Source organism: Malus sylvestris, chromosome 16 (genome assembly GCF_916048215.2).
Source record: "Malus sylvestris chromosome 16, drMalSylv7.2, whole genome shotgun sequence".
In the NCBI taxonomy this organism is placed as follows: Eukaryota; Viridiplantae; Streptophyta; class Magnoliopsida; order Rosales; family Rosaceae; genus Malus; species Malus sylvestris.
In genome coordinates, this window is record NC_062275.1 from 6,556,847 (window position 1) to 6,570,879 (window position 14,033).

Here is a 14,033-nt window from a genome sequence, read left to right on the forward strand (position 1 = left end):
CTTTAACCCCACTCTCCACATATAACAAACCAAGAGCCAGAAACATGACTTACAGTCCGAAGCGTGCCATGGCGGAGCTCAGGCACTCCATCTCGGTGGGGGCTCGAGCCACTTCTTCTCCAATGAAGCGCGACGAGGACTCCTCCCCTCTGATCTTCGACACTCAGCCCCAAGACGACGACGACGGCCGCGGTCGCCCTCCCTACAAAGATCGCGACCGTCCCTTCCTCTCCCATTTCCAATCCATCTGCCCCTCAATTGCCGACGACTCCAACAGCTCCAGGATCTCACTCTTCGTCGTCATCGTCGTCGCAGTCTTCTGCCTGGTCTCGATTCTGGCGATCGTGAAACGAGTGGTATGGCTTTTTGGTGCTTTTTCTGTTCGGATTTCTGGTGTTTGGCAATTGGGATAAGATAGTCTTGCTTAGAGCTGTGCAATTAGATGCTTGTCAATTGGTTTGTTTGGCTTTGTGTTGCAGAATACTCCTTACTTGTGTAAAAAAGATGGCATTACTCTTCACTGTCCTCATGTAAGTTGGGGAAAGCTGTTTGCTTGGTCAATGTTAGAATTTCGGTGATGTAATTGTGAGATTTTTTAATGTGAATTTACTTTTCTAGGTCAAGGAATCGCCTTCGCTTTGGGAGAATCCGTATTCAGCAACCACGTCTTGGAAGTCCTGTGCCGAGCGCCGCCTTGGTGGCATTTCAGGTGAGCTGAGCTCTTGTTTTTGTTGTTGACGTGTTGCACTAGATCTATGATCTTCTTTATTACTATGTCTAGTTCTACCTTTCTAAATTTATAATCTTTTCGGCGTTGTGCAGATCTTCCACCTGAAAACGAAACAACTGGGTACATATTTATTCATGCTGAAGGTGGCCTAAATCAGCAAAGAATTGCGGTATGTTCTACTCGGTCTTATTGTTTATCTGTTCAAGAAATCTTTATTTCCTCTAATTTGTGCACATTGTAAGAATGAAGTGAAAGAGTAACTTAGAGAAGATGTAAGACAAAAATTTCACTTTTTCAAGAAGGTTCTAGAATTGCACTGAGACTTTTCTCAAGAGCTCCTACAGATTGGTTGCAATGTTAAATGGTGGCTGAGACTGTTACAGATTAGTAACAATTAGTTTTCTGTAACAGTTAACCTGTTACAACGACCATAATATGTTTTCGTGCTTGGTGTCCAGCTGGGGATGGCTGTCTGAAGGCAACAGCTTGTCTGCCGGTGCGGCACTGCAGTTGATTTGTTTGTTTGTTAGCTTGTCTCTCTTTCAATGGCTTTAAGCTCATTACATTTGCTCTGCTGTTGTCTTCATCATAAGAGCTTGACTGATCTTTTATATGACCTTGTAGCTTGGCTGAATTTCTCTGTTCAAATATAAAATTGTTCACTTAGCTACTTTTTCAACTCCGTATTTTCCATTGCTTTTCCATGGTTTACAGAAAGCAATTTTCCATTGGATTATAATGTTTGCGCTAGTCTGCTTGCTTATGTGCATATTAGTTTGAGATATGGTTCTGTAAGTTTAGCCGGATGATTCTGCCTTATTGTTGTATGTGAACTGTCATGTGTATGTTTTCCATGCAGATATGCAATGCAGTAGCTGTAGCCAAAATAATGAATGCCACCCTTATTTTGCCTGTGCTGAAGCAGGACCAGATTTGGAAAGACCAAACGTGAGATTTTGCCTCTATTTTTTTAAGTACCGTCATATTAGTGTAAAGTCATAAAAACAGTATATAACTATATACACAATTAAATAACAGGAAAATACCATTTTGATGTTAATGGTCTCTGTTACAGATCTTGAAAAACTAATCTTTTTGCTTTCATGCTTTTAAAGATCTTTTGAAAGTATCCCAATTTGAAATTGCTTCATAAGATCTGGTTTTGGGATCTCTTATGCTTGCAATTCTTGATTTGAGTATTACAACTTCTGCAGGAAATTTGAAGATATCTTTGATGTTGACCATTTCATTGATTACCTGAAGGATGATGTACGAATTGTTCGTGATATTCCTGAGTGGTTTACTGACAAAGCTGAGCTATTTACAAGTATAAGGTTAAGCTCTCTCTCTCTCTCTCTCTCTCTCTCTCTCTCTCTCCCCCAATTTGTATAGATTTTTCTCTGCAACTCGCACTGATTTGTAAATTTTTTTCTTTAGACGAACAGTAAAGAACATTCCAAAATATGCACCTGCTCAATTTTACATAGACAATGTTCTGCCGCGAATCAAGGAGAAGAAGATAATGGCCCTAAAACCTTTTGTTGATCGACTCGGGTAAGTTGGGAATTCTTATACAGGTGCTGTCCAAAGCTCACAAGTCACACTCTTGTAGAAAGAAAAGGACTGAAAGTTTCTTTTATCTTTAAAAAATGTAAGTGTTTATATCTGTTAGAAATCAAGAATGTATAACAAGTTAATAATATCATACCTCTCTGGTTTCAGGTACGACAATGTCCCTCAAGAAATCAACAGGCTAAGGTGCAGGGTGAATTATCATGCTCTTAAATTTCTACCTGAGATAGAGGAGATGGCTGATTTATTGGCATCAAGGATGAGAAATCGCACTGGAGGTTCCAATCCTTATATGTATGTAACATTGTACTTAAATCCATTCAAATTTCTGGTAATTGTACCTTAACTTCACTAACAATTCTACACTTGCAGGGCTCTTCATCTTAGGTTTGAGAAAGGGATGGTAGGCCTATCTTTCTGTGATTTTGTGGGCACAAGGGAAGAGAAAGCTCTAATGGCAGAATACAGACATAAAGAATGGCCGAGACGGTACAAGGTAAATAAAATACCTAGGTCAACTTTATGGAGTCAGAACTTTGAAAGAATATCAGTCTTATTGTGTTTCTTTTTCTTTTGATGGTGATTTTGGTCTGCAGAATGGTACCCATCTATGGCAACTAGCCCTGCAGAAGCGAAAGGAAGGGCGATGCCCCCTTGAGCCTGGGGAAGTGGCTGTCATTCTTCGAGCAATGGGCTATCCTAAGGAAACTCAAATTTATGTTGCTTCAGGACAGGTTTATGGTGGCCACAACAGGATGGCACCGCTGAGGAACATGTTCCCAAATCTGGTATGAACTTCTAATTTATTATACCACAACAGTAAGGCTAGCCGACATTCACCTCTCCCAGACCCTGCGTAAAGCGGGAGCCTTGTGCACTGGGTACGACCTTTTATAGCACTACTGACTGAACTTGTCTGGTAAAGACAGCCCATTAGTTTTGAAGCGTCAGTAAGTCAGATCTAAAAGATTATACCCTTTCCGTTATTAAGAATATCTTACTTGGATGACTAGTTGAATTCAGAAAATGGGGTTAGGGATAATTCTAGCTGGGGTTACTTCTTATAACTATGTAATCTTTTAAAAGCGGAAACTTAGGGGACATGTGGAAACTTCTTCACTTGAAATCCTTCTTTTCCCCCTCTTGATTGATATGCTCATTTTACCATTCATAAAAGGTAACGAAAGAGGAGTTGGCGGCTAAGCAGGAGTTGGATAAATTCAGGAAGCATGTGACTAGCTTGGCAGCGCTTGACTTCCTGGTATGCTTGAAGTCTGATGTATTTGTGATGACCCACGGAGGCAACTTTGCTAAGCTGATCATAGGGGCACGCCGGTACATGGGTCATCGTCAAAAATCAATAAAACCAGACAAGGGGCTGATGTCTAAATCTTTTGGGGACCCTTACATGGGATGGGCCACCTTTGCAGACGATGTAGTGACTACCCACGAAACACGAACTGGATTACCAGAAGCGACCTTCCCTAACTATGACTTGTGGGAGAACCCTCTAACTCCTTGCATGTGTAAAGCTTGAACAAAATATATGGTTGGCAAACCGAATACACTTGATTATTCCAAGAGCCCGGAGATTGTATACCTGTGAAATGAAATCGCGAACTTCTCCCCGAAAGGTTTGAAAGAATGTTGCACTATGTGATGAAGAAAATTGAGGGAAAAACAGGGCATGCATCAAACTCATTTGCGGTTGTGTCAAGAATGTCAAATAGTTTTGCCTGTATCATTATCAGAACTGTGTAAATTATTAGAGAAATGTGAAAGATGTTTTTCAGGCAGTGAACGCTGCTTGAATCACTCCATGCTGATTTTTGTGATCCATTATTTTAGCACCTAGCAGCCTAGTCCATGGTGTTTAGTTTATTTTAATACTTTGTTAATCGAAATTTTATCTTACTGCTCTTTATTTATAAAAGTTAAACGTAAAACTTTCACCAAAATGGCTAAGACCTCTTCTGTAAGTCCTTAAAGAGGCTTATATTATGCCTTGGTCCTCGGATGGAGTAGCCTTTCCATTTCCTAAACTTTTTTGTACCGAGAAAAGTAGGAATATCATTAAATCGTAATTATCATGAAATTGTAAAAAAAGAAATAAATTACCCAAAAATTAGGATCAAATGAAGGTCCACGCAGATGTGTATTTATGCAAGGGGAAATTCGTGCCTTGTTAGATGGGGTTGTTAAGAGTGGCCCATATTTTGTTTTATGGCTTAAATCCAAATCTAAGATTTTGAAAATAGTGGTAATATGAAATGTGATAAAATCAGAAATAAGATCACCTAAACTTGTTTAATACGATCAAAACCATATATATGTTTTAAATAAGATAACCATATATGTGCTTTAAATAAGAATGAATTTATGTATACTCAAGTTTCGTCTTTGAACACCCTTGTTTCTCTGGATAAGTGTGATCATGAATAAAAAACATTCAATAATCAATTTCATTTTTGGGTGGAAATTATGCTTACAATCTTGGCATGAGTAGGAACTTTTGTATTTTTTTTTTTCTCAAATAAAGTGATATTTTGCACTAAAAGTGAGAGAAGTGTTTGAACTTGAGATATACAACTGTCACATCCCAGCCCGAGGTCCATCACATCCCAAGCACACTCTACCACCGTAGCACGATATTGTCCGCTTTGGGCCCCGACTACGCCCTCACAGTTTTGTTTCTGGGAACTCACATGAGAACTTCCCAATGGGTCACCCATCATAGGATTGCTCTTGCGCGCTACTCACTTAACTTCGAAGTTCCGATGGAACCCGAAGCCAGTGAGCTACCAAAAAGCCTCATGCTAGATAGGGATGAGAATATACATATAAGGATCACTCCCCTGGGAGATGTGGAATCTTACAATCCACCCCCCTTAAGGGCCCCGATGACATCGTTGGCACACCATGGCCAGGGTTAGGCTCTTATACCAATTTGTCACATCCCGGCCCGGGGTCCACCACATTCCGGGCCCGCTCCACCACCGTAGCACGATATTGTCCGCTTTGGGCCCTGACTACGCCCTCACGGTTTTGTTTCTGGAAACTCACACAATAACTTCTCAATGGGTCACCCATCATGGGATTGCTCTCGTGCGCTACTCGCTTAACTTCGACGTTCTGATGGAACCCGAAGCCAGTGAGCGCAACATGGGATCTTGCACAACTCTTTAGGAAGTGCATTTAAAATAATTAAAAGCGTTTTTGGTGAAAATATTTTTGAAAACCAATATTTGGTAAAAATTGAAATAGATTATGCACACTTTAAGTACTTCCTGGAAGAAACACATATCTGATGTTTCCTTCTAAAAGCAATTAAAGTGCTTTTGTAACTCAAAATCAATTTTATCAAAAATATTATTAATTATTTTAAAAATACTTTCAAACAAGTATGTAATAATCGTGCTAAAATACTAGAGAATCTATAACTGTCGAACGAGAAGAATCAATTTAACTCCTTTTAGTTAGATGGGAACAACTTTGATAAATATTAATAACTCTTAGATGGAGTATTAGAACAAAAAAACAATCTATTAGATAATGAATTATTGGTTCTAAACCATCTCAAAAGGGCAGAATTAAAGACAAAAACAGTGGCCGACATTCAATTTGTAAACGATCAGAATTTTGGAACTAAAGAACCCCGTCAAAATATTTGGAATTTGGCACTTGGCTTTGACCAACATCGTCAGATAAAATCGAACATTCATATCAGTAAAAGTACATATTTCCCACGTCAGCGCCAAGCGAGGCACAACAAACAAAATTCCATAAAAAAAAAATATATTTTTTAATCTTTTTCTTCATCCCAGATGAATTTTTGTAAAGAAAAACTAACGAAAATAATTTGAAAATTTTGAGTTTTAACGATAAAGATAAAATAAATGGTAAAATGAACAGTATCATGATTGACTTTTTAATGTAAAACTGTGAATTTTTATTAAAATGAATAGTACCTAGAATTTTCGTTAAAATTCTTTTTTTATAATTGTAAGTATCAGCTATTCAAACGGTACTTCATGTATAACTTTTTAGTGTAAAACTGTAAATTTTTTATTAAAATGAACAGTACCTAGAATTTTTCGTTAAAATTCTTTTTTTTATAATTGTAAGTATCAGCTATTCAAACGGTACTTCATATATTTCATATATAACTATATAAATAAAAATTTTGATATATTTTTTTTTCGTATATATTCATGTATTATGACATGTAGAATTTCAACGCTAAAAAATTTCTGTTCTTTTAAATAGCATTTCGTCATTTCCTCACGGAGACCACAAAGTGGTTATGAAGTAGATTGCCTCCCCCAAGAAGGATCAAGGCTGTAACATGTCGGTGTCATACCTAACTCCATTGCCGGCTGTTTGATTCCGTCGTCTGAATTCCAGTCTGGTCTGGTCGGAATCGAATTCCCAGTGCTTGAGTCAAAGCTTCAGCCTTGAGCCATGAATGTCTGCTTGTTCCTCTTCACCTCTCTCTGCTTCTTACTCGGTCTGTTCACCCAGAGGTAAAAACCCACTTTTACTTTTTACCATTTCATCATCTTCTGTTCTTCACTTGCTCGGTGTTTCCTGTTGATGATAAGCATGATCATCTACTCGACAACCCAGAATTTGTTTCAGTGTTTCTGCGAGATTCCATTTCGGAATTGTTAATTGCAACTTGCCCACTCATTTATTAGTATTTGCATTTGTGGCATTATTCTTTTGGGTTTCTGAGCTCAAATTTACTAATCTGAAAATTTGTGTGTAACTGAGGAATGTTGTGTGTTGGATTAAATGCTATCACTATTATTTTGTTTTTTCCTTGTTTACTTTGGTTTTTTTTTTTCTGTTGCTAATTTGTTTTATTTGATGATCTCAATGTTTCTGGTTTTGTGATGCAAATCGTGGTTGCAAATGTATGCTGATTTCAGGGTGTCATCACAAGATCGCGCCAGCACCCCGCCGAGAGGTTGGAACTCGTATGACTCGTTTATCTGGACTATTTCAGAGGAAGAATTCTCCCAAAATGCCAAAATTATGGCAAAGCAGCTCCTTTCTCATGGATATGAGGTGTTTGATGGAATACGATAAGAATTTGGTTTTTTGTTTCTTTTTTCGCATTCATTTGTACGTGTGAGAGTGGTTTTATGCATCTTTGTATTTTCACTTCAATGCAGTATGCTGTGGTGGATTACCTGTGGTATAGGAGAAAAGTTCCAGGTGCTTATGTTGATTCTCTTGGGTTTGATGTGATCGATGAGTGGGGGAGGCCGATACCTGATCCAGATAGGTGGCCTTCGTCGAGAGGTGGGAAAGGGTTCGCTGAAGTGGCAGCAAAAGTACATAGCCTCGGTTTGAAATTCGGGATTCATGTCATGAGAGGAATAAGTACACAGGCAGTAAATGCGAGTACCTTGATCTTGGACACCAACACGGTAATACTACTTAATCACACCAACAAAGATTCTGAAAAAGTACATAGCCTCTCATTTTTGTAGTGATTATATTTTACATAAGTTTGGAGGATGCATCAAATAATGTACTAGTTTATCATTAACAAAGATTCAGAAAGCACACACATATGTAATTCATTTTTATCTTTGAAAACATAAGTGGTGCAATGGGGGAAATTGAAGTCTTGGTCTCAGTGCTTTAGTTTTCATTCTCGTCTTTTATCAGGGGTCTGCTTACAAAGAGGCTGGAAGAAATTGGACTGCAAAAGATATAGGGATCAAGGAGAGGACTTGTGCATGGATGCACAATGGTTTCATGAGTGTGAATACCAAGTTGGGCGCTGGAAAGGCCTTCTTGAGGTCACTCTATAAACAGTATGCTGAATGGGGTGTTGATTTTGGTAATTAACAAAAGTTCCCGTATTTTGTTCAATATTAAGATTGCGTCAGTTATGGATGACGACGTAAATCATCAGGATACTCCTCTGATATTATTTATCTCTTGCTAACTCTGTCATTGGTTGCTTCTTTTACCCACCCCCTGCAGTGAAAAATGACTGCGTGTTTGGTGAAGACTTAGACGTACCCGAAATAACCTACATTTCAGACGTAACTCTCTCTCACACACACACACACACACACACAAAACATGCATCTTCATCAATATTGTGATGGAGAGTGGGTGCTTAACAAATAATGCATACTTCTCCAGATTCTGAAGCAACTTGACCGTCCTATATTGTATTCTCTATCTCCTGGAACCAGAGTAACACCTGATATGGCCAAGGCTATAAGTGGAATGGTCAACATGTACCGTATAACTGGGGATGATTGGGATTCATGGGGAGATGTTCTAGCCCATTTTGATGTCACCAGGTGATTGACTTGTTTTTCAGTACAAGGTTTCGTTCAGATTAACTTTCGCATATTCTTTGTTTTTCGTGTGTGCTGAACACAATAAATTCCGTACCAGGGATTTTGCTGCTGCTGATATGATAGGAGCCAAAGGCTTGCTGGGGAAGTCATGGCCGGACTTAGATATGCTTCCGTTGGGATGGCTTAGTGATCCAGGTCAGAGGACTTAGCATTTTTATTTCCTTTATATGGCAATGAATATTTTCCTTTCAAGATTCTAAGATAGATGACTGAGCTCTATTTACGCTTGCCTGATGTGCTTGGTTTCATACTGATGGGTTGTCATCGCACTGCATTTGAGTGTGAAAACGATCAACTTCAATATCTAGGACCAACTGTACCCATGTCAATTCGGCTGAGCAACTTCAACCGGATAGTTCTAGAATATCATTATAAGGCATTGCAGGGTCATTTATCTCCTCGAAATTTACAAAATCTGAAATGCACTTTGAGTTTTATATTTGATGAGTGGTTCTCATAATTTCTGTTTCATATTTTGAAATATTAGGTTCAAATGACGGTCCACACAGATGGACTAATCTCGGTTTAAGGGAGCAAAGAACGCAGGTACTTACATGAGGACGATTGAGTCTTTTTAGTCCTTTTTTATTCGCTGAGCAATGTTTTTGACCTTGTGCATTTATTTTCACAGATGACTTTGTGGTCTATGGCCAGGTCTCCTCTCATGTTTGGAGGGGATATGAGACAGCTTAATGATGTCACAATGGAACTCCTTGCAAACCCTACCGTGCTGGAGATAAATTCTTTTAGCTCAAATAATAGGGAGGTATGTTGAATAGACAATTCATAAAATCATAAGAAAAAAATTTGTTCGTGGTAGCACATAAAATCTTATTTTGTTGCATTTACAGTTTTCATACATTACCAGTAATGTGAGTGCAAAGGCCGTTAAGAATGATGATCACGTTCACACCTGGCAATCAAGAAGACATCTGACAAATGCAAAAACTACAAATACACATGTTCTTGGTCTCACTACCTGTGCAGATGCAAAAGCAATTGGTTGGTCCGCTCAAGCTCTTGACCAAGATCGCGAACACATCTGCTGGACGGCAAACTCAAGGGGCAAACATCAGGCACCTTTTTGCTTAAACAAGACAGAATCTCTCCTGGCAATGTAATATTTTTTTATCTTTCCCTGATCTGTTTTCTCAATTTTATTATGTTTACTTGCGCTGTTACAAACTTGATAAATCTGGTTTCACTGCTGATATAGAGATGAAGACATAACGGACAAACAGCAATATCTGGGGAAGGTCAATTTATTAGCAAATGATGGAACGGATCGCTGTTTGCATGCTTCTCCTAAACAAAAGCTTACTTCGAAGGACGTTAAGAGAGGTTTCTTTTCACCTTGTAGATGGGATGCAAACCAGGTATCTTCAGTCCCGATACATATATTTAATCCATACAGAATTGATATCTTGCATACACCATTGAGTGTCTAATCTGAACAAGTTGTACGGAATGAATTGTATCGTGAAGGAGTGACATTTTGAAATGACGTATTCGAACTTAACAGATGTGGGAGTTGAACCCCAACGGAACCTTGGTGAATAGTTATTCTGGCCTCTGTGCAAGAATTGATTCTTTATTTGAAGGTAACAAATTAAAACGCGAGTGCCTTTTCGTACATTGATTCTGTCAGTGAGTCTTGAAATCATGTTTAAATCATGGTTTAAACTTACAAGTTGATAACCTGTTCAGCTAAAGCCGTCACTGATGTTGCTCGCTCTTGGATTGCAACTGGAACAAAAGGTATAGCATATTTCTCAATTCTCAACGTAACTGGTGCATATTTCTCGATTGTCAATTCTGATTCTGTTTGCGTTTCTGCAATTACAGGAGAAATATACATAGCGTTTTTCAATTTGTTCAGTGATTGGGCTACTATAACTGCACAAAGAGCAGACATAGTCAAAGAACTTCCAATGACAAAATTGGCCAGAGGTTCTTGCACGGGATCGGAAGTATGGACCGGACAAGACTTAGGGGTAATAGGCGACGCAATTTCTTTTTCGGTTATACCGCACGGGGTTGCACTGATTGTCCTGCACTGTAGTTAGGTGCAGGATAATCCAAAGCATTTTTTAGGTGTAGTTTTGCTGCTTGTTCTTCATGTTCTTTATTTTTCAGCAAATAAGAGGGAAAGGGATGTGGCACATGCTGTAATATTTAAGGGTGTATTCGATTGAGAATTTGAGAGAATTTAATGGATTTATAAATCCATGGATTTTTATAAAGTTTAATTGATTTGTAGAGATTCCATACAGAATCTTGATTCAATTCCCTCGAAATCTCATGGGAAGATGTGAGATTTGTGGATGCTTAAAATACACTACGAAATCTCTCAAATTCCTTTTAATTCCTCAACTTTCTCAAATTCTTTAAAATCAATTTCTAATTGAATACACCTGGAATGTTATAAATTTCTTTAAAATCCTAATTGAATGCACCCGGATTTCTAAGGATTTTAATAAACCATATTAAAATTCTAATTGAGTACACTTTGAATTTTAAAAAATCACTTAAAATTTTGATTGAATACTCCTAAATTCATTAAAATAATTAAAATCTCTCAAAATCTCAATTAAAAACACCCCCTTAACCTTTAAGAATCAGTGAGAATGATAATTCGGTTTATTATATTTTGCACCCTCAAATTTGGATGGAATTGCGATTCCATAGTTCATTTGAAATACCTGCCACTCCAAAGAAAACAAATATAAAGACAAAAGTGCCAAGCGAATTTAAATAAATACATAACAATAGGCTAACTTTTTTCATAGTTCCTGTGATGATATCGCCCTTTAAATTTGACCCATCGTGGTTAAAAGCTATCAATTAAAGACTTGTGGTGAACCTTGTTCATAATTACAGTTTACGTTCAAACTTCCCTTAATTTCTCTCTTCTTTGTTAGTATAAATGTCAAATTTTTAAATTGAGAATTTTAACGAAAAACTCCTGATACTGTTCGATTTAACGAAAAACTACATTTTTACACTAAAAAGTCAATCTTGGTACTATTCATTTTACCCTTTATTTTGTCATTATCGTTAAAACTCAAAGTTTTCAAGCCATTTTCATTAGTTTTCCTTTTTAAATTTTGGTCGTCGAACATAATTCAATGATTGTCACACCACGGATCTGGGGTCGATAATAAAAACTCAAACCCGAATCTGAAACGTGAGTTAAAAGCGGGATGAACAGTACCAATAGCGGGATGGAAAATAAATTCAATGAGAAGAATCATTTTATAAGAATCATGAGTCATTTTTAAATTTTGGTCGTCGAACATAATTCAATGATTGTCACACCACATGAGTTAAACACAGAGGTCCTAAGTATGGTACAAACAGTAGTCCCCTAAGTGTTCAGTCAAGAGAGTCTTTTGGCTGGAGACTTGAAATTCAGTCCATTGATAGGAGCATATTTATGCAACTGAGTTAGTTTGTTCTCATGCATTTATGTTGTTATTTCTTAGTTAATTATGTATTTTAAGCTATTTTCGTGTGTTTGTAGGTCCATAGGCTTTATAAAGCAATAAGATGCATTTTGGTGCATTTTGAAGCAGTTTTGGGCTTAGAATGGATAACACATGCATGGAGCAAGGTGGATGGACGAAATTGAAAACTAAAGAGGCTAGGAGTGTGTTAAAGAGAAAGAAGAATTTGTATAAAAATGACAAAGAGCTCAGCCACAAAAGGGTGTCACTCCACCATTCACCTTTCCATCATTGCCGTGCACCACCATTGCACTCCCTTTGGATTCCTATGTCGTGCATCATCATCCATGTTCCCTCCATTGACTCATTTGTTGCATCATTCCACTTCATTTCCTTTGTCTACCATGTGCACAATATCCTTTCACCTCCTTGCACTCATTGATTCATCACTTACTCACATTTCCACCCATGCCATGCATAATCACCCTTGTCCCCTTCATGCACCAGATTTCTTGCACTCATTTCATGCACCATTACACTCATTACACTTCATTGCCGTGCATCACCCTTGTCTCCTTCATTATTTCTGATTTCATGCATCAATACATTGAATCATTACACTCAATTGCTGCACACTCCTTGTTCCCGTCACCCATCAGATTTCATACAACTTTTACCTTCACTACATGCACTCATTGATGCACCATCCACCACCTTTGGAATCCCATGCTGTGCATCATGACATTTGCTGCATCTTTGACTCATTTCTTCACCATTCCACCTCCATTTCCTTTCTATACCATGTGCACAATCATTCATGTTCCCTAGCTGCAACACCACTTCATTTTACCCCCACCATGCTTTGCATCATCACTTCACTTTCACCTTTGAATCATTTCAACACCACTCCTTGCATTCATTGCTACAACACCACTCCATTTTACCCCCTCCATGCTTTGCATCATTACTTCATTTTCACCCTTGAATCATTGCACACACCACCAATTCACCTTCCTTGCCGTGCACTTCCTCTATAAAAGGAAATGTGTGTGGCAGCCATAGAGTTTAGTTTTGGCTTGATCATTCATCCCCATTTCAATACAACATTCATCCAAACACATCCATTCATCTTCACATCCATTCCTCCATACAAACAAACATTCAAACACTCACCAACACCTTGTGCCGTAGCAAAGGAAGGGAAGGAAAATGCTTGGACGTGCTTGCTGTCCAACTTGGATTGTTGGAGCGTTTAGATGTTTTCTTTCTTTTGTTTCTAATGTTTAAATTCATTTCCTTTCGTTTTGTTGTAAATATGAGTGGCTAAACCCCTCTTGGCTAGGGGTGATTTCAAAGCCATGAATATGTGTGCAATATAATTTGATAAATTCCAGTTATGAACTCTTGAATCATGAATGCAATTGGCTTAACTATTTGATTGATAACTTATTTGTATTTGTTAACTAAGGGTCGACACTTAATTGACATGCATAAATCCGTTGTTAGAATATAAGGAAGTTTCACATAATCGTTACAAACTTATGTTCATATGTAGTGAAGGTCGCTTATAAACGATCGCGTTAAGTTCAATTCCTAGCATAAGCGACATGATGTCATAGTTGCAAGTGCTTTGTCAATGCTTATGATTTTCATTAAACGCAATGATCTTTGATTGTATCTCTATTATGATGTCATGTAGGGAACTTTTGAAGAATGTTTTGGGTTGTCGAATGATGTCATCCAATCCAATAAAACAAGGAAAATCTGAGAGTTAACTAGTGATGTCATGGTTAATTTAGAGCATTGTCGTTCATAATTCAATGAAGTAGTAACTGGAAATCAAGTTATTTACATACATGTCATGTGTGGAGAAAAAGCCTCTAGCTATCCCATCCA

At 38.0% G+C, this 14,033-nt stretch overlaps 3 protein-coding genes across 4 annotated transcripts in view; all 3 read left to right on the forward strand.

The window, feature by feature from the left end:
* LOC126607985 (protein PECTIC ARABINOGALACTAN SYNTHESIS-RELATED-like) lies at positions 1–4,122 on the forward strand. Its single transcript, XM_050275714.1, has 11 exons — positions 1–356; positions 480–530; positions 619–709; positions 823–899; positions 1,590–1,678; positions 1,945–2,064; positions 2,168–2,284; positions 2,453–2,596; positions 2,675–2,798; positions 2,899–3,090; positions 3,480–4,122. Exons 1-11 carry the CDS (start codon positions 45–47, stop codon positions 3,837–3,839), a joined length of 1,677 nt encoding a protein of 558 aa, XP_050131671.1. The 5' UTR covers positions 1–44; the 3' UTR covers positions 3,840–4,122.
* Positions 3,122–14,033, forward strand: part of LOC126607988 (GDSL esterase/lipase At5g14450-like) — a 27,122-nt gene continuing 16,210 nt past the window's right edge. The window contains exon 1 of the mRNA XM_050275723.1: positions 3,122–3,183. The gene's annotated coding sequence lies outside the window, so the exon portion shown is untranslated. The remainder of the gene's footprint in view (positions 3,184–14,033) is intronic.
* LOC126607984 (alpha-galactosidase mel1-like) lies at positions 6,542–10,977 on the forward strand. 2 transcript variants are annotated; one of them, XM_050275712.1, is made up of 14 exons: positions 6,543–6,825; positions 7,234–7,372; positions 7,480–7,737; positions 7,982–8,156; positions 8,303–8,364; positions 8,468–8,631; positions 8,729–8,826; positions 9,179–9,237; positions 9,323–9,457; positions 9,543–9,808; positions 9,908–10,067; positions 10,214–10,292; positions 10,399–10,449; positions 10,537–10,977. In XM_050275712.1, the coding sequence occupies exons 1-14, from the start codon at positions 6,764–6,766 to the stop codon at positions 10,755–10,757; spliced, it is 1,929 nt and encodes a 642-aa protein (XP_050131669.1). In that variant the 5' UTR covers positions 6,543–6,763; the 3' UTR covers positions 10,758–10,977. The 2 variants fall into 2 exon arrangements, with proteins under 2 accessions (XP_050131670.1, XP_050131669.1); XM_050275713.1 differs by lacking the exons at positions 10,399–10,449; positions 10,537–10,977 and having other exon boundaries at positions 6,542–6,825; positions 10,177–10,292.

Coding starts and splice junctions, on each gene's coding strand:
- LOC126607985 (XM_050275714.1), top strand. CDS start 45: ATGACTTACAGTCCGAAGCGTGCCATGGCGGAGCTCAGGCACTCCATC. Junction 1,679..1,944: donor CAGATTTGGAAAGACCAAAC/GTGAGATTTTGC, acceptor CAACTTCTGCAG/GAAATTTGAAGATATCTTTG. Junction 2,799..2,898: donor AATGGCCGAGACGGTACAAG/GTAAATAAAATA, acceptor TTTGGTCTGCAG/AATGGTACCCATCTATGGCA.
- LOC126607984 (XM_050275712.1), top strand. CDS start 6,764: ATGAATGTCTGCTTGTTCCTCTTCACCTCTCTCTGCTTCTTACTCGGT. Junction 8,827..9,178: donor GGGATGGCTTAGTGATCCAG/GTCAGAGGACTT, acceptor TTGAAATATTAG/GTTCAAATGACGGTCCACAC. Junction 10,450..10,536: donor GATTGCAACTGGAACAAAAG/GTATAGCATATT, acceptor CTGCAATTACAG/GAGAAATATACATAGCGTTT.